Source organism: Schistocerca gregaria, chromosome 4 (genome assembly GCF_023897955.1).
Source record: "Schistocerca gregaria isolate iqSchGreg1 chromosome 4, iqSchGreg1.2, whole genome shotgun sequence".
Classification (NCBI taxonomy): domain Eukaryota; kingdom Metazoa; phylum Arthropoda; class Insecta; order Orthoptera; family Acrididae; genus Schistocerca; species Schistocerca gregaria.
Window position 1 is genome coordinate 10,722,119 of NC_064923.1, and position 27,827 is coordinate 10,749,945.

The 27,827-nt window shown below is 41.6% G+C and overlaps 1 protein-coding gene across 1 annotated transcript; it reads right to left on the reverse strand.

The window, feature by feature from the left end:
• Window positions 1–2,458: 2,458 nt before the first annotated feature.
• LOC126266668 (reticulocyte-binding protein 2-like) lies at window positions 2,459–27,827 on the reverse strand. The gene is made up of 3 exons (XM_049971087.1): window positions 26,888–27,827; window positions 16,477–17,259; window positions 2,459–2,592 (listed from the first exon to the last, which is right to left on the reverse strand). Exons 1-3 carry the CDS (start codon window positions 27,825–27,827, stop codon window positions 2,459–2,461), a joined length of 1,857 nt encoding a protein of 618 aa, XP_049827044.1.

Sequence of the window (27,827 nt, forward strand, 5' to 3'; positions counted from 1 at the left end):
TGGGTCAATTAGCAATGTTAGTTTGTCGAATGCGGGTTTTGGTATCAGAAATGTGAGAGTATTTAATCTTCCGTTCGAAACTAGAAATGAGACAATAGCTCGTAGCCTTACGCCTTATGGTACAGTTTTGTCTGTTACGAAAGAAAAGTGGTCATCCGCTTATGTATATCAAGTGGAAAACGGTATCAGTAGTGTTAAAATGATTGTGAGGAAGCACGTCCCTTCGTTTTTGGTTATGGCCGGCCACCGGGCTTTTATTTCGTATAGTGGTCAGCCGCAAAACTGCTCCTATTGTAATGCCACAGACCATTTTAGGCAAAATTGTCCTTGGCGTCAGCCTTGTGGAGTTGCCGCCCCATGGCCAAGATGTCGACGCGTCATACGCGGCCGTGTTGTTAGGTGTTCCCCGTTCACCGGCACGTTCGGTGGAAATGGCAACGCCTTTAATTGCTGCGGTCGCGATGGATACTGATCCCATTGCAACCGGTATTGATTCTGTTCAAGCCATGTCCGTCCCTTCGCAGTCAGTTCCCGTAGCTAGTGTAGTACTTCAGCCTCTGGCTGTGCCTGAAGTTCCGGAACGGACCGGATCAGAACCCGTTCAGGTGGTTACTCCCCCTGTTGTGGTTGTGGATTCGTCCCCATCAAATGCCGTACTTCAAGGTGTTCCGGACGGGGCTACTGCCACACAGGAACCAAAGCCACGGCGAGAAAGTGTTTCGGAGAGGCGTGGTAATACCGAACGCTTCCGCAGTGCCAGTAGTTCACGGATTTTAGAAAAGCGATCCCTTTCTCGCGGAGAACGTAGCCCGTCTCCGGAATGGAAGCAGGTTCCGCGTCCAAAGTCGAAACAAAAGCCAAAATCTGTGGAAAGGTCGGCGCACAAGCCCTTGCCCCGCCCCGTAGTCGAATCTCGGCCGTCGGTCGCGGCAGGACGTCGTCCACAGGGGTTCTGTGGCGAGCAGTCAGCCAGCGCCTACGACAAGTGTGTCGGAAGACAGGCGGGAAGAGGTTGTCCGGCAGTTAAAAGAAATGTTGCACTACTCTGATGCAACGTTAGCGATGGACACTACGACGTCTCAGGCAACGAACCCGGCACAACTTTCGGTTAAGCGTAAGGCGGAAGACACCCCCCAGCGGCGCACGCGCCCCTCTTCGCAGGATTCGGCGTCTGCACCTCCCACACAAGAACCGCATACTTCGGCTGCACCGTCTGCACGTTCTGACTGGGCAGACGATATGGAGGAGGAGGGTGGGTCCACTCCCGCAGTCTAATTTGTTTAAATTTGTGTAGTTTTTTTCCCCTGTAGTCTATGGTAGCACGCTCACCATCTGTCGTTGCTACTATAAATCTTAATAAATTGGAGTCATATGTAAAGTTTGCAAGTTTTGTGGGTTTTTTAAATAACATTGCTGCTGACGTAGTGTTTTTGCTGGAGGTTGTGACAGACCTAATTCACTCGATTCCGGGATATCAAGTCCTCTTGAACTTTGATGTCGAGTGTAATTGTGGTACTACCATTTTAATTCGGGTTGGTCATGATTTTAGTAATGTTGCTACAATTCCGAATGGTCGTGGTATAGCTTGCACGATTAACAACGTACGATATATTAACGTGTACGCCCCTTCTGGAGCCGACGGACAGCCGCTTCGCAGCGTTTTTTATAGTAGTGATGTTTGTCACCTTTTACAGGGCCCCCACCTGCCTGTAGTCATGAGCGGCGATTTTAGTTGTGTGCTGGACGATAGAGATCAGGAGCCGCGGCCGTATAAGTGCCTTGAATTGCTGACGCTCGTTACGGAGATGAATTTAATTGACTCTTGGTGTTGTTTACACCCACGGGACGGGGGATTTACTTTCTTTTACCCCACGGGTAGGAGTCGGCTTGACAGAATTTATGTTTCTCGGGAGAAACAGCACTGTCTCACGGAGTCCTGTGTTCACCCCGTGATTTTTTCCGATCATTGCGCGTATGTCTGCAGATTTCATTCTCTGTTGGCGATTAAACCCCGCGCAAGTCGGTTATGGAAGTTTAATGTGAGACATTTTCACACCCACAATTTGCGCCGGTTATCGTGCGTGTGTGGCAGAGGGTGCTGAAATATCGCGGCCTATATGCCTCCACTTTGTCTTGGTGGGTAGAATCTGTTAAGCCGGCTTTACGCAAGACCATCCTGGAGTTTAGTCAGAATGTTGCTCATTGGGAGCGATGTACATTGCAATTTTATGAGAGCTGTTTAAATGATGCCATCCACTTGCACACAGATAATCCCGCTCTTCGGATGGCGACAATTCGGCAAATAAAACACCGTCTTCTTAACTTGAAAAGGGACTCATTGCGCGGATCTGTCGTACGGAGTCGGGCCCCCGGGAAGCTTGTCGATGAAGTACCCTCCGTCTTTCACCAGCTGCGCGAACGCCGGCGCGCTACGCGACGTTACGTCACGGAGCTGGAATCAGCTGACGGTGCGCGTCTTTACAGCCAGGCGGCAATTCTTGCCGAGACCCGCCGTCACTTTGTCGAAATTTTCAGTGAGAAACGCACGGATGCTGCTGCCATTTCCGAGCTTCTCCATGACGTTCCATACGTCTTATCAGTAAGGGACCGCCGTCACCTCACTGAAGAATTTACCGTAGAGGAAGTGTGTGATGTCTTAAAACTATGTTCCCCTAATAAATCCCCGGGTGCAGATGACTTGCCACCGGAATTTTATCTACATTTTTGGCACTTGTTTGGCTCGGCCCTGACTGATGTTTTTAATGAAATTTTAAATGGCGTGGACGTCCCTGCGTCCTTCCTGGAGGGTATTGTGGTATTGGCTCCAAAGGTTACAGTCACAAGGAAACTGTGCAATCTTCGACCGATCACCCTTCTTAACGGCGCTTATAAACTCTTTACCAAATGTGTCTCCTTTCGCTTTAAACTAGTCATGAAAAAACTGATTAGTCCCTTTCAATACTGTGCAGTGCCGAAACGCACTATCTATGGTGCTGTCGCGACGTACCGAGATGCCATTGCCTATGCTTCGACGAATAGAATTCCTTTTGGCATTTTATCCATCGATTTCGCAATGGCATTTGACAGAGTTAGCCACCTATATCTCCGGCGAGTGCTACAGAAATTTGGTTTCGGTGTAAAGTTTATCACTATGATTTTTAAACTTTTCAATAATTCCACCTCACGGATTAGCATCAATGGATTTTTGTCGGAACCTGTGCCACTCCGCTGTTCTGTTAAACAAGGGTGCCCTCTGTCAATGGCACTTTACGCAATTTCCATAGATCCTTTGTTGCGTAATTTGCACAGTTCTTGCAGGGGAATACGGATTGGGGATGAGAAGCACGTTTGTCGCGCTTACGCCGATGACCTTGGCCTCTTGGATCCTCGGCCACAGACTTCGACACAATACGCGCAGTTCTCACCCAGTATGATCGTGCATCCGGTGCGAGCATCAATACCCGAAAGACGGTTTTTCTGCCCGTTTATGCGGCGACGCGGGGCTTCAAACGCCCGTGGTTTACAGTGAAACGGGAACACAAAATTTTGGGTGTTCGTTTTCAACCCAATCTGCTACAGACTGCGTCTTACAACTGGCGCATTGTCTTAAATGGCATACGAGCTATGGCTATCCTGTGCGCGACTCGCACCCTCGCATTAACACAGCGGGTGCTTTTAATAAATATTTTCTTGCTCAGCAAAGCTTGGTACCTCGCACAGTTATTTCAGGTACCCAAGAGTTTGGGCAGAGCCATAACACAGGCAGTCTAGTGGCTGTTGTGGCGGGGACATATTTTCAAGGTGGCTTACGACACATGTACTTTGCCGCGCGAACAGGGAGGACTCGGCCTTATTCATTTGGCAACGAAAGCCGCGGCGTTGCTCGTTCATCGGACGAGCGTCACCATTGAACAGGATCCGTCCGGCCCAACGGCTGTCTTGTTCGATATTCAACGTCCTCTGTCTGACGTGGCCCCTCTCGACCCGACTACAATACCGTTTCAGCTGCGGTATGTTCGAGAATACATTCAGAAAAGTTATCTCGCCGCCGACGTACTTGACCATCGAACGCGGACTGTGAAAGGTGTCTACCAGGGACTAAGAGGACGGCCAGTCGGCAATAAGATGGAGGCGCGCTACCCGCGGTCTGCGTGGAGGACGGCGTGGGCTCACGTTCACGCTCCTTACCTGTCAGCGGAAGTCAGCAGCTTTTGGTACCAAGTGGTTAACAGAATTATCCCCACCAACGAAAAGCTGCGCCGCATCCATTTATCTCCGTCGAGCTTGTGTGAAGACTGTCGACAAGACGACACGTTAGAACATCGTTTCGTGTGCCTGCGGTCATTGTCGATCTGGAACCTTGCCGCCAGGATGCTCGCACTTATTAACCGGACCAGCGCTGCCAGTTTTTCTGCGGACACGGACTTGATCCCAGACTTTAATCCGTATCCGCCTACGAAGCGTGCCGCTACCGCATGGATCGTGGCTCACACTGTGTTCGCCATCCTGCGTTTAAGACTTACGGGTGACTATGCCTTTTTGGTTTATTTGGCTACGCAACATGACCTTACTAAAACCAGGAACGATTATCTTAAACTCTTTGCCAATTTCCTGCAAACTGCACTCGCATTTGCCCACGACAGACTGCTATAATACGGACTTCACTGCTGCAATCTTTATTTCCCTCAGTGCTCTGAACTGTTTTTGAGTACGAAATCATGGTCCTTGCAAATTGAATGCTACAGGAAGAGTGCCTATTGTACAAGAACTGCCATGTGGAAATTACGACAAATGTTCCCAATGTATTATCCTGTGTTCGTGTGTGTTTTGTGCTCGCTGTCGTTTAGTGTTTTTTTTAAGTTTTCTCTTTCTCTTTTTTTTTCCAACGTCTGATTCCTGCGTCATCGGCGTCCCATCACGAATGCGTTGCGCACGACGCTGCCATGGAGTTATTTGGGTTTCAATATAGGAGGACTTTTACTTAATTTTAATTTATTTTTAACACGTCGAGGAGAATTGTGTTTTCCTTTTCCTTAGACGACAGACAGTTTGTAAAGGTCGGGAGTGTACTTATTCCTTTGATAATGTGCGTCGATACTTTACCATTAAATATATTTACTGGCCGCCACGAAGCTTTGGAACATAATATCATGGAACGCGTGAAGGGTGTACCGCCCCTATGGCTGAGAGGACTACTCAGGCATTATTTGCTTTTTATTCCCTTTTTTTCAACCTAAATTCTTTATTTTATCGATTTTCGGTGCAATGCGCCTGATACGCTGTCATACTTTTATTTTCTAATTTTTAATTTATGAAGTGTAGGCGCAAAGCGACTGATTCGCTGTCGTCATAAGCATGAGCTTCGACTTCAAGAGAACTTTATTTTTCTTCGATGCTTCGATTGCGGTCAATGAACACAAGAAATTTTCCACTTAGGAATTCAGTGTCTCCGCTTTCATCACTTCAACTGGAACGTGCACGTCTTACACAGGACGTCGACGGCCACAGAACATGTACCGAGAAGTTTCCTCTTTTCAGACTACATGAAGAGTCAACAAATTCGTCTTCTAAGTTTGGAAGAAGCAGAGTATTTTTATTTATAGCTAAAGAAGCTCGCCGAAGAAGGCGTAATTGGAGAGCGCAAGGACGGGCTATAAGGGGAGTTGGGAGGCCCAAAAAAAAGAAAAAAAAACTGGGCGGAACGGAATTTTGTTCCGCTGCAGATGTAAATTACCGTTTTTCTGGTTCACGTGATGTAATGGAAATAGCAACATTAAACTTTGCCTATATCTCTGTCAGTCGCAAGGAAACTATTTCAAGGTGAAGGTGATTTTGTAGACATGTGTGAAAGACATGTTCTGAAATGCAAGTGTTGTTGTTTGGAGAGCACATCGGTTACGTGTCAGATGTGTAGCCAAGCAGTAATGGGTCGCCATAGCTGCAAATATTAGACGGTAATATGAAGTGTTGTCAGCTGAAGTCTGATGATGCAGACGACCGTAAGGCCGAAGTACGCAAGAGTACCACTAGGCCGTGCCTCTTTAGCTCAGTGCTAGAGCGCTGGTCTAGTAAACCAGGGGTTATAAGTTCCTTCATCAGAGGAGGAAAACGAATTTTGTAAATCAGTTTCGCGTCGTGGCCGTATAGCAAACAGTATCTGTGATGACGAACAAATAGCGACCGGCGTTTTATTAAGAATTACTCTCAGATGTGATTAAGGCGAAAGGCGCAGATAAAGCATTTGGCAAAGCGGTACAGCATAAGGTGGGACGAGGCAGTCTCAATTACATTTTATAGATGTATTTCTCACATGTCTCAGAGCCTCTCGCGGTCGTCGTCGTCGTCGTCGTCGTCGTCGTCGCCTCTTCTGCAGAAGTAGCAAATGGCCATCGTAGCAAATGCGGCGAGGGACGCCACGCCTTCGATTCCGAATGCACAAAGTGTGTGGTCTGGTTTCCCAGTCTATATTTGGTCGGTCTCGTAAGAGGTTGAATGTAACGAATGGGTGGGAAAGAGCAAGGGGCAGCGTCTGTGTGGAACGAAAACACAAATCCTCAGGGGTTTGAGCGATTCGAGATGAGTCGTATACAAGGTATAGTTGGTCGTCAGTGACCGTGTGGCCTAATGGATCAGGCGTCGGACTTCCGATCTGAAGATTACAGGTTCGAATGCTGTCACGCTCGTGTTTTTCCAGTTCTGAAAAAGAAACATAGCGTTTTAATGTAGCAATTGAGCAGTACGAAACCGTCTGAATGTTGCTGTTGACCATTTTTTGCTTGGAGTTTCTCTTGAGCTTGAAGCACACACAACAAGACCGGTGTTAACTAGCGAAATGGTCGGCAGAGTGCCGTCACCGCGAGTTTTGACTGGCACTTGCACGTCTAAAACAACATCGGAAAGTAACACGTTCGGCTTTTGAGTCACTTCAAGTATGTGTGTTAATTTTGACGCCACTAGCTCTGCATGTTGTCATGCAATTCCTTTACCTCTCAGAAATGATTATGAAATAAAAGTGAAATACGTGACGAGTGTGACGTTAGGAAACATTAGGCAGCATGGAGAGAATCTATATGGGACCACCCAACGCAAACGAATACTGTGTGACGTGCTACCCGGCAGGTAATCACCGAGGCAGCCGGCTAGCTCAGTCGGTAGAGCGTGAGACCCTTGATCCCAGGGACGTGGGTTCGAGCCCTTCGCTCGGCGGAACGGTAATTTGTTCCGCTGCAGATGTAAATTACCATTTTTCTGATTAACATGATGTAATGGAAATAGGAACTTTAAACTTTGCCTATGTCTCTGTCAGTCGCAAGGAAACTGTATTTGAAGGTGAAGGTGATTTTGTAGACATGTATGAAAGACATGTTCTGAAATGCAAATGTTGTTGTTTGGAGAGCACATCGGTTACGTGTCAGATGTGTAGCCAAGCAGTAATGGGTCGCCATAGCTGCAAATATTAGACGGTAATATGAAGTGTTGTCAGCTGAATTCTGATGATGCAGACGACCGTGAGGCCGAAGTACGCAAGAATACGGCTTGGTCCCGCTTATTTAGCTCAGTGGTAGAGAACTGATCTAGTAAAGCTGGGATCGTATGTTCCGTCCTCAGAGGAGGAAGACGAATTTTGGAAATCAGTTTCGCGTCGTGGCCGTATAGTAAACAGTATCTGTGATGACGAACAATTAGCGACAGGCGTTTTATTAAGAATTACTCTCAGATGTGATTAAGGCGAATGGCGCAGATAAAGCATTTGCCAAAGCGGTACAGCATGTAACGTTCCCTCTTTCTGTTTATTTAGGTTTGATATGTTTGATTGTTATTCTTTATTTCTATTATTCGGAGTCTTTATTTTTATTAAATAGAGCCTGAAACTTACGTAATAAATACTTCGCGTGAAGTACGATTTGCAGCATAAACAAAAATTAATTTCGGAAATGTAATCCACTGAATATTAAAAGTAAAACTTTTGAACAACGCGCGTGACTGACTAGATACATTCAGAGGGTACGTACATTCGCGTGCGAGTGGTTGCGGTCTGATGAGAAATTTTCATTGTGAAATAATTTCGTCGTAACACACTTGGAGATTGCGAACGTACATTCAGAGTAGAGGCACGTACGTTCTATCATTCCCCGTGGCCTGGGTAAAAGAATGGCAATTATTTAAATCTAAGAGTATTTCTTTTGCACCGGACTAGTATTTTTATAAGAAAAAGAAGATTGCAGGTTCTGAATGTCTCGACAAAACGAATCGGAAGTAATTTGAGCGGCCACGAAAGGAAAGTAGAGAGCACAATCTCGCACCTCTATTGTTGAGCAGCGCCGTTTTGAAGATCTTCGGTTCCATCTAAAACTCGCCTTCTCTGCTTAACATAAATACTCCATAGGCATGGGAATAAGGCTTGTTGTGCGATGAAAATAATATAAAACACATCTTGCGTCTTTTAACTCTTTCACTTATCACACACACACACACACTATTAATTAGACAGTACGACATCCCACCAGCCCATCAGAACAAAGAGTAGTCGTTCATATCAGAAATAAAAAACGAAGGGCGAAATTGTTCCTATGTCTCTCAAAGATAAAAGTTTACCAGATATTTCTCTGGTGTGTCGCTGGAACAATTTTTCAGCACCTCTGCGATTAAATCACAATATTTTCAGTTCCTTTACATCGCCCCCTTGGGCGAATTGTCTGAAGAAATGTCAATTTTGCGGACAATGAGCCCAAACACTTTGCACACTGGTAGTCCTTGTCTGTTATTCACACGTAATGGGATTGCACTGTCAGTGTCTCTCTATCGATCACTTCATTCTACAAACATGGTTTTGATACCAGTTTTGACACATGACAATGAGGACAAATCATTTATATAAGGATACACAGAACACATGTAAAACACACATAAACTCACATACTATACACACAATATTATTACATCGTCCTTGACACAAAATCATCACATTTGGATAATTGTTACATCCTCCTATTACCTTCTTTCTTCTCTTTTTTTTTGTATTCTATCCACAAAATTATTTTATTGTTTCTTGGTACATCGCATTATACGAAGGTATTACATTGTTTTATACATAGTCTATCGCTATATAAACAGTCTTCTTTTACACTTGCTGCTCATAAAATTCATAATTCCTAAGTTTTTTTTTTTTTTTGATTAAAAAAAATTTTCAGGAAAGTCACATATTTGTTAGAGTGTTCGGATCTAGATTGTGGGTTAATAGTCGTGTCTGGGGCAGCAAGAGGCGTTAGCTCTTGCTTAGAGTTGGTTCTGCTTTCCATTGCTTCTCTCTTCTACGCCACGATCTGCTTAGTGACATCCTTTCCGTATTTTACTATTGTCTCGTCATGGGTAATATAAACAACAAACAAAAATCCACATGGATTAATACTTAGTCTAACTTAATACTAATACATATATATACATATAAACATAGGCGTTGTTCAAAGGTAACGTGGGGGCGTGAATCATGAGCTGGGGTAGTCAGACTTTATTTCGGGTTTCAGGAATCTGTGTTTCTACATGTCTTGCACTTCGTTGGGTGTCCAATTAAACGTAGATTTTGCTTTGCATTTAAATTGTCCTTGTATGTTATGCCGTTAGCCAATAATGTGTCATATGCACATAACTGCACTCGCAACAATCAGTTTGGTGGCGCGTTGCGCGCCGTGTGGAACTCGGCAGTTGCGCGGGCCCACCGCCGTAAAGCGATGCCGCGCGTCTCGGTCCAAACTTTTCAGTGTCTCGTGCAGTGTTCGCAGAGTTTGCAAAAAAACCAACCGCACTTGTTTCCACTTGCTGTACACCTTGGCTGTGGGAAGGGACCACTCGGTGCCTCCGAAGTCCACTGCACAAAGGTAAGTACTGCACTTCACTATTTGGCTAGCAACGACACACTGTCCTATGTAGTGCACAAACACTTGTACCGCCGCAGTCTTCGTCGATTCACTATGTCTCTTTTACCTCGAAGGAAAAGGTTCGTGATATGAAACGTATTTTCACTTGTCTATTTGCATATAGCTCACAGGTCACTGACACTGAATAACATTGTCACACTGTCCTGTCCATTCAGAAACAAAACTGTAGCTCATGATATCACTAGCTTGTCTTTTATGATAAATGCCCACGTTCGTTATTTGTTCCAGCGATTTTTTACTGAACCTTGTCGGCGTACCTTTTTGCTCATAACATTTTTATTACATAAATTGGTAGGTGATTGTGTTCTCAGAAAGTACGTGCCTCTAATACTATATTTCGCGATCGTGACACTGTCTGATATCTCATAGAGCATAGGAGAACACGTTTGAGAACAACAGCATTTTTTTACTCTATGTCGTGCTACTGATGCACTTATGTATTGAAATAACAATACTAGGACATGAACGCACTATAAGTGCTTTTAGAAGTTGTCTCCAAATGAGGCAAAGTTTGTTCATTCTCTACCCGCGAGTTACTATGTGGGAGGGGGGGGGGGGGAGGATTCTTCCATCCTTTCGTCACCCAAGTTTGTAACAACGCATGGTACACACACATCATAAACATAAAGGAATAAAATAATAATAGGAAATGAGTAAACAGACATAAATAAATCACTATACATAAATTGCTAGGTAGTACAAACAACAGATTAATAATGAAGCTTGGCTGTTGTGCGCTACTGCCTCTAAAGTCTGTGCTCGCGTGTAAGGTGTTTTTTTTGTGTTCATATTTGTGTTACTTCTTCTCCTTCCATCAAATATCTTCCGCTCAGATTGGTCAAAATATTATAAACACATAAAAAAATATAATCAATGTACTGCATCCCTCTAAAGTCAGCGTACATCCTTCGTATTTTCATACTAAAAAAAATAGATTATTAAAATTCTTTGGCGTTACTTGGTATCACGTAGTGTGTTTCTCAGTGATCTTGGTAATGTTTTATTACGTCAATCGTCAGTCATAGTGACATTAATGTAACTTCATGACTTTTCCCCGCCGATTGAAGTCTCGCAGTATCTCGCCGAGCGCTACCTGTAAATAATTGTGTTTGTCTCGGCGTTACCTCATTTTTTCGGCTAGTTGGCTACCTGTAACTTACCTTATACATACTCCTTTATTTTTTTTTATAAGGGACGGTGTTATGTTTGCTTCAGTTAACGTTCACAGATTGTATCTCAACATCGTACTTGCATTCAAACATGTATACAAAGTTAAAAAAAAAAATTATCTGTATGACAGTAAGATCACACAAGTTGTTATTCATGTATCCTATCTTTAGGTGCACTTTTCTTAGATCAAGTTACAGTGCGTACCCTACACTTTCATTAGCAGTTAGGAATCCTTTTTTATAATTGCAGCATACAAAAAAAATTTAAGGTCGTGTTTTGTGCGATATATTTATAGATAAAAACTCGTGGTGTGGATACGTCAAAGACACAAAATACTTTCTCAGCAACCTATCGTGTACTTGTGTCACAAAATTAACCTTTGTACCTTAGGGAGTCCAATATTTTTCTTTGTAACTTACCCTGTACCTTACTGCCTTGATACACAAGTGGCAAAAAAAAGAATAAATAACTTACATCTATTTTGCTGTGAGGTCTGTGCCAATTGTTCGCTCCAGATACCTCCGTACATAAACTTAAAACTAAAATACCACTGTGACCAAACAAAAAAACATTCCGTCAAAACTTACAAGTACACTTCGTGTTAAACATCGCTAGTCACCAACTGACGTGTATGTCCTAGCTTACCTGTGTCTTGCGTCCACGTTCACTGACAAATGTAAACAGAAATAGTGAAATGCTCTGATTCACTTTGCTGCATAAGATGTATTTTCTTTATCCTAATCGTGCTCGTTCCTTTTTTTTTACAGTAACTTATTTTATACTTGTGCATTATTAGATATGACGTATGATACTTAATTATAGTAGAATTTTCTTAAGTCTCTGTGTGCATACAGCCCTTTGATCTTACCACTGTGAGGGTATGCAAGTAAATAACAACCGTCGTGCGGAATATGTGCGATTTCGTACAGACGAGTATATTTCATTTGCCACTTAGCGTTTTTCTTAGCTAGCAAGGAAGATTTCACGTGAGTTTTGAGTAACACCTTTTCTCTGATTATAAATCTGGTAACACCATGTAGCCGTTTATCATAATGCTTCTTTCGGCATTGGGCCTGTTGTGTGATAGAGATTAATACTTGCCTTATTTTTTCATTTAGGTCGACGGGTTGTCTAGGAAAAGACGGGATAGGGTTTACCCATTCATTATTTTCTTTCTTATTGCATATTAGTTCTGACGGCGTAACTGCAGTGTCGTATATTGGGAGATTGTTTACCACCTGTTCAAAAACGTTTAAGTATTCAATCCATTTAGACTGCTTGTTGGCTACGTATGTCGTCATAAACCTATTCAATTCACGGAATATTCTTTCAATAGGGTTTGATTGCGGGCTATACCGGGATATCAGTATTTGTTTAACCTGTTGTTCTTTCAGAAATTTTTTCCAAGCATGGCACGTAAAATTGGTTGCGTTATCTGTTAAGATCGCCTGTGGTTTCCCAACAGACGGGAAGTAGTCGTTTAGCATACGTCTGATTATAGGCTTAGCTGCAGTTGTTTTCGTGGCATATAATTTCACATACTTTGAAAATACATCATATACTCAAATAATATATTTTACACCTCCCCTGGCAGAGGGTAAAGGACCCATAGCATCTATGCATACTAGCTCTAGTGGGTTTTTTGGTAAAATAGGATGCAACTCTGTCTCGCAGTTCAGATTGACAGGCTTAACCTTCTGACAAATAATACAAGTTTTCAAAATTTGTTGTGTGCGTCGAAGCATATTGGGAAAGTAACAGTACATATTTAATTTCTTATAGCACTTGCGGGCACCGTAGTGTCCCCAAGCGTAGTGAGTATGCCAAATTAAACTTTTCTCATATGCTTCGGGCACACAAACGCACCATGTATCGCTGTACATGTTCCTCCTGTAAAATAATACATCCTTGTGTAATTTGTAATGTTGTCTTATGGGTAAAGGGGGGTTACTGTTTAACTGGAATCTAACTTTTCTCCACCGGTCATCTTCTTCCTGTAATTTGGCCATATTATTGCACATATCCAAAAAATATTTCCTGAATTTTGTGTCCTTGATGAGCATAACTTTAAATTCTGTGTTCTCTCCTACCAATTCTTCGAACTCAGGTAGTCCTTGTGGTAATCTTGACAGTGCGTCGGCGATTACGTTATCCTTGCCATTCACATATATAATTTCAAAATCATAAGACTGCAAAAATAACGTCCACCGCGCAAGGCGATTGTGTAGCAACCTACAAGTGAGTAAAAAGCTTAATGCCTGATGGTCGCGGTAGATTCGTATATGTTTGCCAAATAGATAATAGTTGAATTTTTTAATAGCCCACAAAATAGAAAGGGCTTCCAATTCTGTTGTTTAATACCTGCGCTCGCATTCTGACAGAGTACGGCTAGCAAAACTAATTATCTTAACATTGTCGGAGCTAGCGCCTATGTCCAGCTGAAATAGACAGGCTCCTAGTCCCGAAAATGAAGCATCCGCCGCTGTACAGAAATCTTTGCTCATGTCAGGATGTTCTAGTATTTTAGAATTAACCAAAGCATGTTTTATTTTTTCAAACTCGATCTGGCATTGAGGCGTCCAGATCCACTGTTTGTCCTTCTTTAAGAGGCCCAATAATGCAGGGCTATTGAGCAATTGGTTCTGCACGAACCTGCGAAAGAAAGAACACAATCCCACAAATGCCTTTAGCTGTCGTTTTGTGCACGGCGCGGGAAAGTTTTTTATGGCTAACAGTTTTTCTGGGTCGGGTCTTATCCCTGCCGGCGAAATTATGTGACCGAGAAATTTTATGTCTTTTCTCACAAATTTTGATTTGCTAAGGTTTGCTGTGACACCTGCCACTGAAAGCCTCTGTAACATTCTTTCCAAAAGCTCTATATGTTCTTCCCATGTAGGTGTTGCTGTTAATATGTCATCTATATAAACTGTGAGTTTGTCAAGAAGGTCAGGTCCTAAAACAGTGTCGAGCGCAGTTATGAAAACGCCGGCACTAACGTTCAATCCGAACGGTAGAACACAATACTGGTAGGTCCTACCTGCAAATATGAATGCTATATACTTCCTACTATCAGGTGATAGTGGGATTTGCCAATATGAACTACGGAGGTCTACACTAGTTAAATATTGCACCCCATGAAAACGCTGCAGCTGTTCTTCCAGGTTTTCAGCTCGGGTGGTTACTGGAACTATAATCTTATTAATTTCCCTTGCGTCGAGAACGAGTCTCACCGAATTGTCGGCTTTCTTGACCGCTAATAGTGGACTGCAATAAGGCGATAATGAAGTCTCTATGATATTCCACGAGAGCATTTTCTTTATTTCTTGAGCCACTGCCTCTCTTTGTGACCAAGGTATAGAATAGATATTCTTACAGAAAGTGTCGTGGGGCCGGACATCCATGCTATACTGATACGTCCTAATGACCCCGGGTCTTTTATCAAACACACGAGCATAGCGTAACAATACACTTCTAAGATCACCCTTCTGTATTTGTGAGATTTCCGAGCATTCAGATATTTTCTGTTCAATTTCATGCTGCTCTACCGGCTGATACCACAGTTCACTCGAGTCGCTATTTCGTGAAGTGTTGACCTATAGGATTTGGATGTGTATATTTCGACAAGCTTTGTCGTTCCTACTCTTGACTTTTATTAAATCCACACTACAGTTCTTTCAGTTAATATATAAATGACACTTTCCAGATTCCAAGTCAATTTTAGTATACTTTTCCCTTAAGAAGTCCATGCCGAAAATGCACCGTTCTGTCAACCCTTCTACAACTAGAAAAATTGACTGAAAAACAATGTCTTCAATCTGCACTTCGACCATGGTTTGCATTTTAATTAACTTGGATTTACCGCCTATGGCTTCTAATATCCGACAATTTTGTACTGGATAGTTCGGTAAGGTCTTTAAATAGTGCCTTGGACATCACACTAATTTTCGCACCAGTATCTACAAGGATATGCGTAGGTACTTTTCCTACTACGGCCTGTAAATTAGCTTGTACTATACCATCACCTTCACATGACTGTGGTTCTTCCTCCTTGGTCAATAAATCACGCATATCCGTTTCATCTTGGTACCTGAGCAATTTACTTTCATGACAGCATGGATCGCCCCCACGACAATGTATGGCCAACATTGGGGAGCATAATGAGGCCATGTTTAGTTTAACGCTCCACGGTTCATATCTGTTTGTGTTTCGTTTGCGACTTCAATTATGTTTACCCCTGACGTGTTGCTCCTTAGTTGAGTATTTCTGTCGTGGTTTTGCCCTGAGTTTAGCGAAATAGTGTCACCTAGCGTTTCTGATTGATAGGCTTTGCTGTTAGCAGGATATTGCCACTGCCTACTTTGATGATCTCCCGTGTGGTTGCGGCTAAATTCAGGCTGGAAATTATTATGACTATTTCCCCACTGGTTCCTATTGCCATATCTGTACCAATTACGTTTTCGGTCACCGGAATAAGCAGAAAAATTCCTATCCCCGTTTTTTCCTTTTCTATTGTATTGCGGATGGCAGGTCTGATTGTAGCAGTTGTAATTTCCTCCCGAACTCGGGCCTGGCATCTGTGCTGTAGGGGCGCGATCGACAAAAGCCCGTCGCGATTCAGCCGCGCACACTACATTGTTGACGCCGTAATGCGGCTGGCGCTGTATAAGCTGGTTGCTACCGCTGCCACGAAAATTGTTTTGGTAGGCTTGATTTTGCCTAGCATCCTCATTAATTAAATCGATAGAATCTAATACAGATAGGAAATATTCGAGATTGCTCTCTGGTACTTGTACTAATTTTTCTCTGATACTGATCGGTAATTTTGCCTTCAGGATGCGCAGTACGTCTGTGTGTGTGACGGGCTCGTCCCAGAATCGCGTTTTGTTTAAGTATTTTTCAAAATACTTCCGGAGTGATCCAAATTTTGGATTGTATGGCTCAGGGTTAAACAGAGCTTTTCTCAATCTCTCTTGTACACCATGGGACCAATACTTAGATAAAAATGCAGCTTCAAATTGTTCTAATGTCTGACAATTTTCCGACATTTCCATTGCCCATAGGGCACCATCCCCTTGAATATATCCAGTTACATACTGTATTTTTTGCTTTTCAGACCAGGTCTTAGGCAACACATTCTTAAATGACTTTATAAAAATTAACGGGTGGACGGATTTTTTTTCTGGGATAAACACTTGAAACTGCCTGTGTTTTATAAGGCTTTCCTCTAACAGAACAGCCGACAAAGTTGGTTCGGTTGTCTGGTGTCTCTCTCGTTCGTCGCGGTAATGTTGATTACCGTAACGACCTTGGTTTGGTGAAAACATGGGTACATCGGGATAAAGATAACTGTTTGCTGCGTCGTCACTCTTACCTGTGCGTCTGTCATCAAATTCCTCTTCTGAATGTTGTTCTCTTTCGTTCTGTGTAGGGTGTTTACTCTTTAGTTGCTCGTCTACATGTTTTTTCCAGTCAGGTAAGTCCTGTATCAGAGTCTTCTGTAACTGAGCTAGGTCAGTTGGAAGTTTAGTTACAGACGTGTTTTGGGTAGTGTACACCTGTTCTACAGTGTTAGTTATTGCTTTTTTCAGTTCTGTTTCTAATGTATGGTTAATATGTTTGTCTTTTTCCTCTAAAAATTCGCCAAACTGCTGTTTTTGTTGTTTCGTTATGTCATCAACTTGGTCTACAGCCTCCTGCATTTTGACACTAAGCTCGGTCTGTTGAAAACTCATAGCTTCAAAATTTTCGGTTAAGGTACGGATCTGTTCTGGCATATCCTTAACTGTGGACTTTAAGTTATCAATGTCTTGGCTCATGTAATTTAAATCTTCGTGTACTACCTCTATCACTTGATCTGCTACCTCTCTTTTTAACTGGGTCAGTTGAGTCGTCAGATTATTTTGCATGTCGGTCAGGTTCTTCACGTCATTGTCTATTTTGTCCATTTGTGTCGTTACACTGGCTATCTGGGTAGTGACAGCGTTTATCTGCGCTGTGACATTGTCTGTGTGAGCTTGCATTTGTGCTGCAACATTTTCTACTTGTGTGTTAACAGTATCTATCTGAGCTGCAACATTTTCTGTGTGAGCTTGCATCTGTGCTGCAACATTTTCTACTCGTGTGTTAACAGTACCTATCTGAGCTGCAACATTTTCTGTGTGAGTTTGCATTTGTGACGCAACATTTTCTACAACTTGAGCTGCAAACTGCGACATTAAATTTGTCTGCATCTCTCTAAACATGCGTATAAGGTCTGTTTCTACTGGGTCTTGTGTATTGTCAGTATTCGTATTTGTTTCTGTAGTCGACATATTGTCGCCCGTCGCCTGCGACTGAGCACTGCCGGTCGCTGCGACTGTGTTTTCGGTATTCGCAGTACTTTCGGCCTCAAAGTTTTGTAAGGGTTGGACTATTGATTCCTCATCTGACGAACTATCCATGATTTTGTCTGAGATCTGAGTTTCACCATGACGATTCACAACACAAAACAGCGTGCAGCCGAACTTCACTATCACTACAGCTCGTACTACACGTAAATAAATCACAGATGGCTTTGCACTCGTCCGTGAAAATTCACGTAGTAAAATATGTCTCTGGCAAAACAGAAGACTGATAAATGACTCTTACTTTTTTTCGCGCTCAATCAATAAAATTGTCCGCCATCTTGTGATGCATTTACATATAATAGAAAATGAACTAATGCAATTTTTACGTAAACTAAAAGGAAATGGAAAAGAATTTGGAAAAAGGAATGTTCTACGCAGTGGGTGTCGAAAAATGAAAAAAAAACTGTCCCACATTTACTTTCAACTAAAGCGGATTAGTGCTGTTGTTCTTACCTTACGTGTGTTTTCTCACGGTTTTGTAGTGAGAAGAATTAACATTAAATGGTCCAAAACTTTTTTTCGAAAATTAGTAATTTCCATGTGGTTTTTCGTTTCTGGTACGTAGCTCGCATGACATGCAACAGAAACAATATGTTGTAGTGGCAATAGTGGATGGCAAGAAAAAATGCTTAAATATTTCAACTAACAGTTCTACTGATTTTTCTGAAATTATGGTCATGGCACTCGGTCGCCATTGTAACGTTCCCTCTTTCTGTTTAATTAGGTTTGATTTGTTTGATTGTTATTCTTTATTTCTATTATTCGGAATCTTTTTTTTATTAAATTGAGCCTGAAACTTACGTAATAAATACTTCGCGTGAAGTACGATTTGCAGCATAAACAAAAATTAATTTCGTAAATGTAATCCACTGAATAATAAAAGTAAAGCTTTTGAACAACGCGCGTGACTGACTAGATATATTCAGAGGGTACGTACATTCGCATGCGAGTGGTTGCGGTCTGATGAGAAATTTTCATTGTGAAATAATTTCGTCGTAACACACTCGGAGATTGCTAACGTACATTCAGAGTAGAGGCACGTACGTTCTATCATTCCCCGTGGCCTGGGTAACAGAATGGCAATTATTTAAATCTAAGAGTATTTCTTTTGCATAAGACTAGTATTTTTATAAGAAAAAGAAGATTGCAGGTTCTGAATGTCTCGTCAAAACGAATCGGAAGTAATTTGAGCGGCCACGAAAGGAAAGTAGAGAGCACAATCACGCACCTCTACTGTTGAGCAGCGCCGTTTTGAAGATCTTCGGTTCCATCTAAAACTCGCCTTCTCTGCTTAACATAAATACTCCATAGGCATGGGAATAAGGCTTGTTGTGCGATGAAAATAATATAAAACACATCTTGCGTCTTTTAACTCTTTCACTTCACACACACACACACACTAGTAATTAGACAGTACGACATCCCACCAGCCCATCATAACAAAAAGTAGTCGTTCATACCAGAAATAAAAAACGAAGGGCGAAATTGTTCCTATGTCTCTCAAAGATAAAAAGTTTACCAGATATTTCTCTGGTGTGTCACTGGAAGAATTTTTCAGCACCTCTGCGATTAAATCACAATATTTTCAGTTCCTTTACATCGCCCCCTTGGGCGAATTGTCTGAAGAAATGTCAATTTTGCGGACAATGAGCCCAAACACTTTGCACACTGGTAGTCCTTGTCTGTTATTCACACGTAATGGGATTGCACTGTCAGTGTCTCTCTATCGATCACTTCATTCTACAAACATGGTTTTGATACCAGTTTTGACACATGACAATGAGGACAAATCATTTATATAAGGATACACAGAACACATGTAAAACACACATAAACTTACATACTATACACACAAAATTATTACATCGTCCTTGACACAAAATCATCACATTTGGATAATTGTTAAATTCTCCTATTACCTTCTTTCTTTTTTTTTGTATTGTATACACAAAATTATTTTATTATTTCTTGGTACATCGCATTATACAAAGGTATTACATTGTTTTATACATAGTCTATCGCTATATAAACAGTCTTCTTTTACACTTGCTGCTCATAAAATTCATAATTCCTAAGTTGTTTTTTTTTTTGATTAAAAAAAATTTTCAGGAAAGTCACATATTTATTAGAGTGTTCGGATCTAGATTGTGGGTTAATAGTCGTGTCTGGGGCAGCAAGAGGCGTTAGCTCTTGCTTAGAGTTGGTTCTGCTTTCCACTGCTTCTCTCTTCTATGCCACGATCTGCTTAGTGACATCCTTTCCGTATTTTACTATTGTCTCGTCATGGGTAATATAAACAACAAACAAAAATTCACATGGATTAATACTTAGTCTAACTTAATACTAATACATATATATACATATAAACATAGGCGTTGTTCAAAGGTAACGTGGGGGCGTGAATCATGAGCTGGGGTAGTCAGACTTTATTTCGGGTTTCAGGAATCTGTGTTTCTACATGTCTTGCACTTCGTTGGGTGTCCAATTAAACGTAGATTTTGCTTTGCATTTAAATTGTCCTTGTATGTTATGCCGTTAGCCAATAATGTGTCATATGCACATAACTGCACTCGCAACAATCAGTTTGGTGGCGCGTTGCGCGCCGTGTGGAACTCGGCAGTTGCGCGGGCCCACCGCCGTAAAGCGATGCCGCGCGTCTCGGTCCAAACTTTTCAGTGTCTCGTGCAGTGTTCGCAGAGTTTGCAAAAAAACCAACCGCACTTGTTTCCACTTGCTGTACACCTTGGCTGTGGGAAGGGACCACTCGGTGCCTCCGAAGTCCACTGCACAAAGGTAAGTACTGCACTTCACTATTTGGCTAGCAACGACACACTGTCCTATGTAGTGCACAAACACTTGTACCGCCGCAGTCTTCGTCGATTCACTATGTCTCTTTTACCTCGAAGGAAAAGGTTCGTGATATGAAACGTATTTTCACTTGTCTATTTGCATATAGCTCACAGGTCACTGACACTGAATAACATTGTCACACTGTCCTGTCCATTCAGAAACAAAACTGTAGCTCATGATATCACTAGCTTGTCTTTTATGATAAATGCCCACGTTCGTTATTTGTTCCAGCGATTTTTTACTGAACCTTGTCGGCGTACCTTTTTGCTCATAACATTTTTATTACATAAATTGGTAGGTGATTGTGTTCTCAGAAAGTACGTGCCTCTAATACTATATTTCGCGATCGTGACACTGTCTGATATCTCATAGAGCATAGGAGAACACGTTTGAGAACAACAGCATTTTTTTACTCTATGTCGTGCTACTGATGCACTTATGTATTGAAATAACAATACTAGGACATGAACGCACTATAAGTGCTTTTAGAAGTTGTCTCCAAATGAGGCAAAGTTTGTTCATTCTCTACCCGCGAGTTACTATGTGGGAGGGGGGGGGGGGGGAGGATTCTTCCATCCTTTCGTCACCCAAGTTTGTAACAACGCATGGTACACACACATCATAAACATAAAGGAATAAAATAATAATAGGAAATGAGTAAACAGACATAAATAAATCACTATACATAAATTGCTAGGTAGTACAAACAACAGATTAATAATGAAGCTTGGCTGTTGTGCGCTACTGCCTCTAAAGTCTGTGCTCGCGTGTAAGGTGTTTTTTTTTTGTGTTCATATTTGTGTTACTTCTTCTCCTTCCATCAAATATCTTCCGCTCAGATTGGTCAAAATATTATAAACACATAAAAAAATATAATCAATGTACTGCATCCCTCTAAAGTCAGCGTACATCCTTCGTATTTTCATACTAAAAAAAATAGATTATTAAAATTCTTTGGCGTTACTTGGTATCACGTAGTGTGTTTCTCAGTGATCTTGGTAATGTTTTATTACGTCAATCGTCAGTCATAGTGACATTAATGTAACTTCATGACTTTTCCCCGCCGATTGAAGTCTCGCAGTATCTCGCCGAGCGCCACCTGTAAATAATTGTGTTTGTCTCGGCGTTACCTCATTTTTTCGGCTAGTTGGCTACCTGTAACTTACCTTATACATACTCCTTTATTTTTTTTTATAGGGGACGGTGTTATGTTTGCTTCAGTTAACATTCACAGATTGTATCTCAACATCGTACTTGCATTCAAACATGTATACAAAGTTAAAAAAAAAATTATCTGTATGACAGTAAGATCACACAAGTTGTTATTCATGTATCCTATCTTTAGGTGCACTTTTCTTAGATCAAGTTACAGTGCGTACCCTACACTTTCATTAGCAGTTAGGAATCCTTTTTTATAATTGCAGCATACAAAAAAAATTTAAGGTCGTGTTTTGTGCGATATATTTATAGATAAAAACTCGTGGTGTGGATACGTCAAAGACACAAAATACTTTCTCAGCAACCTATCGTGTACTTGTGTCACAAAATTAACCTTTGTACCTTAGGGAGTCCAATATTTTTCTTTGTAACTTACCCTGTACCTTACTGCCTTGATACACAAGTGGCAAAAAAAAGAATAAATAACTTACATCTATTTTGCTGTGAGGTCTGTGCCAATTGTTCGCTCCAGATACCTCCGTACATAAACTTAAAACTAAAATACCACTGTGACCAAACAAAAAAACATTCCGTCAAAACTTACAAGTACACTTCGTGTTAAACATCGCTAGTCACCAACTGACGTGTATGTCCTAGCTTACCTGTGTCTTGCGTCCACGTTCACTGACAAATGTAAACAGAAATAGTGAAATGCTCTGATTCACTTTGCTGCATAAGATGTATTTTCTTTATCCTAATCGTGCTCGTTCCTTTTTTTTTACAGTAACTTATTTTATACTTGTGCATTATTAGATATGACGTATGATACTTAATTATAGTAGAATTTTCTTAAGTCTCTGTGTGCATACAGCCCTTTGATCTTACCACTGTGAGGGTATGCAAGTAAATAACAACCGTCGTGCGGAATATGTGCGATTTCGTACAGACGAGTATATTTCATTTGCCACTTAGCGATTTTCTTAGCTAGCAAGGAAGATTTCACGTGAGTTTTGAGTAACACCTTTTCTCTGATTATAAATCTGGTAACACCATGTAGCCGTTTATCATAATGCTTCTTTCGGCATTGGGCCTGTTGTGTGATAGAGATTAATACTTGCCTTATTTTTTCATTTAGGTCGACGGGTTGTCTAGGAAAAGACGGGATAGGGTTTACCCATTCATTATTTTCTTTCTTATTGCATATTAGTTCTGACGGCGTAACTGCAGTGTCGTATATTGGGAGATTGTTTACCACCTGTTCAAAAACGTTTAAGTATTCAATCCATTTAGACTGCTTGTTGGCTACGTATGTCGTCATAAACCTATTCAATTCACGGAATATTCTTTCAATAGGGTTTGATTGCGGGCTATACCGGGATATCAGTATTTGTTTAACCTGTTGTTCTTTCAGAAATTTTTTCCAAGCATGGCACGTAAAATTGGTTGCGTTATCTGTTAAGATCGCCTGTGGTTTCCCAACAGACGGGAAGTAGTCGTTTAGCATACGTCTGATTATAGGCTTAGCTGCAGTTGTTTTCGTGGCATATAATTTCACATACTTTGAAAATACATCATATACTCAAATAATATATTTTACACCTCCCCTGGCAGAGGGTAAAGGACCCATAGCATCTATGCATACTAGCTCTAGTGGATTTTTTGGTAAAATAGGATGCAACTCTGTCTCGCAGTTCAGATTGACAGGCCTAACCTTCTGACAAATAATACAAGTTTTCAAAATTTGTTGTGTGCGTCGAAGCATATTGGGAAAGTAACAGTACATATTTAATTTCTTATAGCACTTGCGGGCACCGTAGTGTCCCCAAGCGTAGTGAGTATGCCAAATTAAACTTTTCTCATATGCTTCGGGCACACAAACGCACCATGTATCGCTGTACATGTTCCTCCTGTAAAATAATACATCCTTGTGTAATTTGTAATGTTGTCTTATGGGTAAAGGGGGGTTACTGTTTAACTGGAATCTAACTTTTCTCCACCGGTCATCTTCTTCCTGTAATTTGGCCATATTATTGCACATATCCAAAAAATATTTCCTGAATTTTGTGTCCTTGATGAGCATAACTTTAAATTCTGTGTTCTCTCCTACCAATTCTTCGAACTCAGGTAGTCCTTGTGGTAATCTTGACAGTGCGTCGGCGATTACGTTATCCTTGCCATTCACATATATAATTTCAAAATCATAAGACTGCAAAAATAACGTCCACCGCGCAAGGCGATTGTGTAGCAACCTACAAGTGAGTAAAAAGCTTAATGCCTGATGGTCGCGGTAGATTCGTATATGTTTGCCAAATAGATAATAGTTGAATTTTTTAATAGCCCACAAAATAGAAAGGGCTTCCAATTCTGTTGTTTAATACCTGCGCTCGCATTCTGACAGAGTACGGCTAGCAAAACTAATTATCTTAACATTGTCGGAGCTAGCGCCTATGTCCAGCTGAAATAGACAGGCTCCTAGTCCCGAAAATGAAGCATCCGCCGCTGTACAGAAATCTTTGCTCATGTCAGGATGTTCTAGTATTTTAGAATTAACCAAAGCATGTTTTATTTTTTCAAACTCGATCTGGCATTGAGGCGTCCAGATCCACTGTTTGTCCTTCTTTAAGAGGCCCAATAATGCAGGGCTATTGAGCAATTGGTTCGGCACGAACCTGCGAAAGAAAGAACACAATCCCACAAATGCCTTTAGCTGTCGTTTTGTGCACGGCGCGGGAAAGTTTTTTATGGCTAACAGTTTTTCTGGGTCGGGTCTTATCCCTGCCGGCGAAATTATGTGACCGAGAAATTTTATGTCTTTTCTCACAAATTTTGATTTGCTAAGGTTTGCTGTGACACCTGCCACTGAAAGCCTCTGTAACATTCTTTCCAAAAGCTCTATATGTTCTTCCCATGTAGGTGTTGCTGTTAATATGTCATCTATATAAACTGTGAGTTTGTCAAGAAGGTCAGGTCCTAAAACAGTGTCGAGCGCAGTTATGAAAACGCCGGCACTAACGTTCAATCCGAACGGTAGAACACAATACTGGTAGGTCCTACCTGCAAATATGAATGCTATATACTTCCTACTATCAGGTGATAGTGGGATTTGCCAATATGAACTACGGAGGTCTACACTAGTTAAATATTGCACCCCATGAAAACGCTGCAGCTGTTCTTCCAGGTTTTCAGCTCGGGTGGTTACTGGAACTATAATCTTATTAATTTCCCTTGCGTCGAGAACGAGTCTCACCGAATTGTCGGCTTTCTTGACCGCTAATAGTGGACTGCAATAAGGCGATAATGAAGTCTCTATGATATTCCACGAGAGCATTTTCTTTATTTCTTGAGCCACTGCCTCTCTTTGTGACCAAGGTATAGAATAGATATTCTTACAGAAAGTGTCGTGGGGCCGGACATCCATGCTATACTGATACGTCCTAATGACCCCGGGTCTTTTATCAAACACACGAGCATAGCGTAACAATACACTTCTAAGATCACCCTTCTGTATTTGTGAGATTTCCGAGCATTCAGATATTTTCTGTTCAATTTCATGCTGCTCTACCTGCTGATACCACAGTTCACTCGAGTCGCTATTTCGTGAAGTGTTGACCTATAGGATTTGGATGTGTATATTTCGACAAGCTTTGTCGTTCCTACTCTTGACTTTTATTAAATCCACACTACAGTTCTTTCAGTTAATATATAAATGACACTTTCCAGATTCCAAGTCAATTTTAGTATACTTTTCCCTTAAGAAGTCCATGCCGAAAATGCACCGTTCTGTCAACCCTTCTACAACTAGAAAAATTGACTGAAAAACAATGTCTTCAATCTGCACTTCGACCATGGTTTGCATTTTAATTAACTTGGATTTACCGCCTATGGCTTCTAATATCCGACAATTTTGTACTGGATAGTTCGGTAAGGTCTTTAAATAGTGCCTTGGACATCACACTAATTTTCGCACCAGTATCTACAAGGATATGCGTAGGTACTTTTCCTACTACGGCCTGTAAATTAGCTTGTAATATACCATCACCTTCACATGACTGTGGTTCTTCCTCCTTGGTCAATAAATCACGCATATCCGTTTCATCTTGGTACCTGAGCAATTTACTTTCATGACAGCATGGATCGCCCCCACGACAATGTATGGCCAACATTGGGGAGCATAATGAGGCCATGTTTAGTTTAACGCTCCACGGTTCATATCTGTTTGTGTTTCGTTTGCGACTTCAATTATGTTTACCCCTGACGTGTTGCTCCTTAGTTGAGTATTTCTGTCGTGGTTTTGCCCTGAGTTTAGCGAAATAGTGTCACCTAGCGTTTCTGATTGATAGGCTTTGCTGTTAGCAGGATATTGCCACTGCCTACTTTGATGATCTCCCGTGTGGTTGCGGCTAAATTCAGGCTGGAAATTATTATGACTATTTCCCCACTGGTTCCTATTGCCATTTCTGTACCAGTTACGTTTTCGGTCACCGGAATAAGCAGAAAAATTCCTATCCCCGTTTTTTCCTTTTCTATTGTATTGCGGATGGCAGGTCTGATTGTAGCAGTTGTAATTTCCTCCCGAACTCGGGCCTGGCATCTGTGCTGTAGGGGCGCGATCGACAAAAGCCCGTCGCGATTCAGCCGCGCACACTACATTGTTGACGCCGTAATGCGGCTGGCGCTGTATAAGCTGGTTGCTACCGCTGCCACGAAAATTGTTTTGGTAGGCTTGATTTTGCCTAGCATCCTCATTAATTAAATCGATAGAATCTAATACAGATAGGAAATATTCGAGATTGCTCTCTGGTACTTGTACTAATTTTTCTCTGATACTGATCGGTAATTTTGCCTTCAGGATGCGCAGTACGTCTGTGTGTGTGACGGGCTCGTCCCAGAATCGCGTTTTGTTTAAGTATTTTTCAAAATACTTCCGGAGTGATCCAAATTTTGGATTGTATGGCTCCGGGTTAAACAGAGCTTTTCTCAATCTCTCTTGTATACCATGGGACCAATACTTAGATAAAAATGCAGCTTCAAATTGTTCTAATGTCTGACAATTTTCCGACATTTCCATTGCCCATAGGGCACCATCCCCTTGAATATATCCAGTTACATACTGTATTTTTTGCTTTTCAGACCAGGTCTTAGGCAACACATTCTTAAATGACTTTATAAAAATTAACGGGTGGACGGATTTTTTTTCTGGGATAAACACTTGAAACTGCCTGTGTTTTATAAGGCTTTCCTCTAACAGAACAGCCGACAAAGTTGGTTCGGTTGTCTGGTGTCTCTCTCGTTCGTCGCGGTAATGTTGATTACCGTAACGACCTTGGTTTGGTGAAAACATGGGTACATCGGGATAAAGATAACTGTTTGCTGTGTCGTCACTCTTACCTGTGCGTCTGTCATCAAATTCCTCTTCTGACTGTTGTTCTCTTTCGTTCTGTGTATGGTGTTTACTCTTTAGTTGCTCGTCTACATGTTTTTTCCAGTCAGGTAAGTCCTGTATCAGAGTCTTTTGTAACTGAGCTAGGTCAGTTGGAAGTTTAGTTACAGACGTGTTTTGGGTAGTGTACACCTGTTCTACAGTGTTAGTTATTGCTTTTTTCAGTTCTGTTTCTAATGTATGGTTGATATGTTTGTCTTTTTCCTCTAAAAATTCGCCAAACTGCTGTTTTTGTTGTTTCGTCATGTCATCAACTTGGTCTACAGCCTCCTGCATTTTGACACTAAGCTCGATCTGTTGAAAACTCATAGCTTCAAAATTTTTGGTTAAGGTACGGATCTGTTCTGGCATATCCTTAACTGTGGACTTTAAGTTATCAATGTCTTGGCTCATGTAATTTAAATCTTCGTGTACTACCTCTATCACTTGATCTGCTACCTCTCTTTTTAACTGGGTCAGTTGAGTCGTCAGATTATTTTGCATGTCGGTCAGGTTCTTCACGTCATTGTCTATTTTGTCCATTTGTGTCGTTACACTGGCTATCTGGGTAGTGACAGCGTTTATCTGCGCTGTGACATTGTCTGTGTGAGCTTGCATTTGTGCTGCAACATTTTCTACTCGTGTGTTAACAGTACCTATCTGAGCTGCAACATTTTCTGTGTGAGCTTGCATCTGTGCTGCAACATTTTCTACTCGTGTGTTAACAGTACCTATCTGAGCTGCAACATTTTCTGTGTGAGTTTGCATTTGTGACGCAACATTTTCTACAACTTGAGCTGCAAACTGCGACATTAAATTTGTCTGCATCTCTCTAAACATGCGTATAAGGTCTGTTTCTACTGGGTCTTGTGTATTGTCAGTATTCGTATTTGTTTCTGTAGTCGACAT

What these genes read in the sequence shown, in the direction of transcription:
- LOC126266668 (XM_049971087.1), bottom strand. Translation starts at nt 27,827, where the DNA reads ATGTCGACTACAGAAACAAATACGAATACTGACAATACACAAGACCCA. An exon ending in ATTTGATGACAGACGCACAG is followed by an intron (nt 17,260 to 26,887) that starts GTAAGAGTGACG and finishes AAACTCACACAG; the next exon opens with AAAATGTTGCAGCTCAGATA. An exon ending in ATTTGATGACAGACGCACAG is followed by an intron (nt 2,593 to 16,476) that starts GTAAGAGTGACG and finishes CTTACTGATAAG; the next exon opens with ACGTATGGAACGTCATGGAG.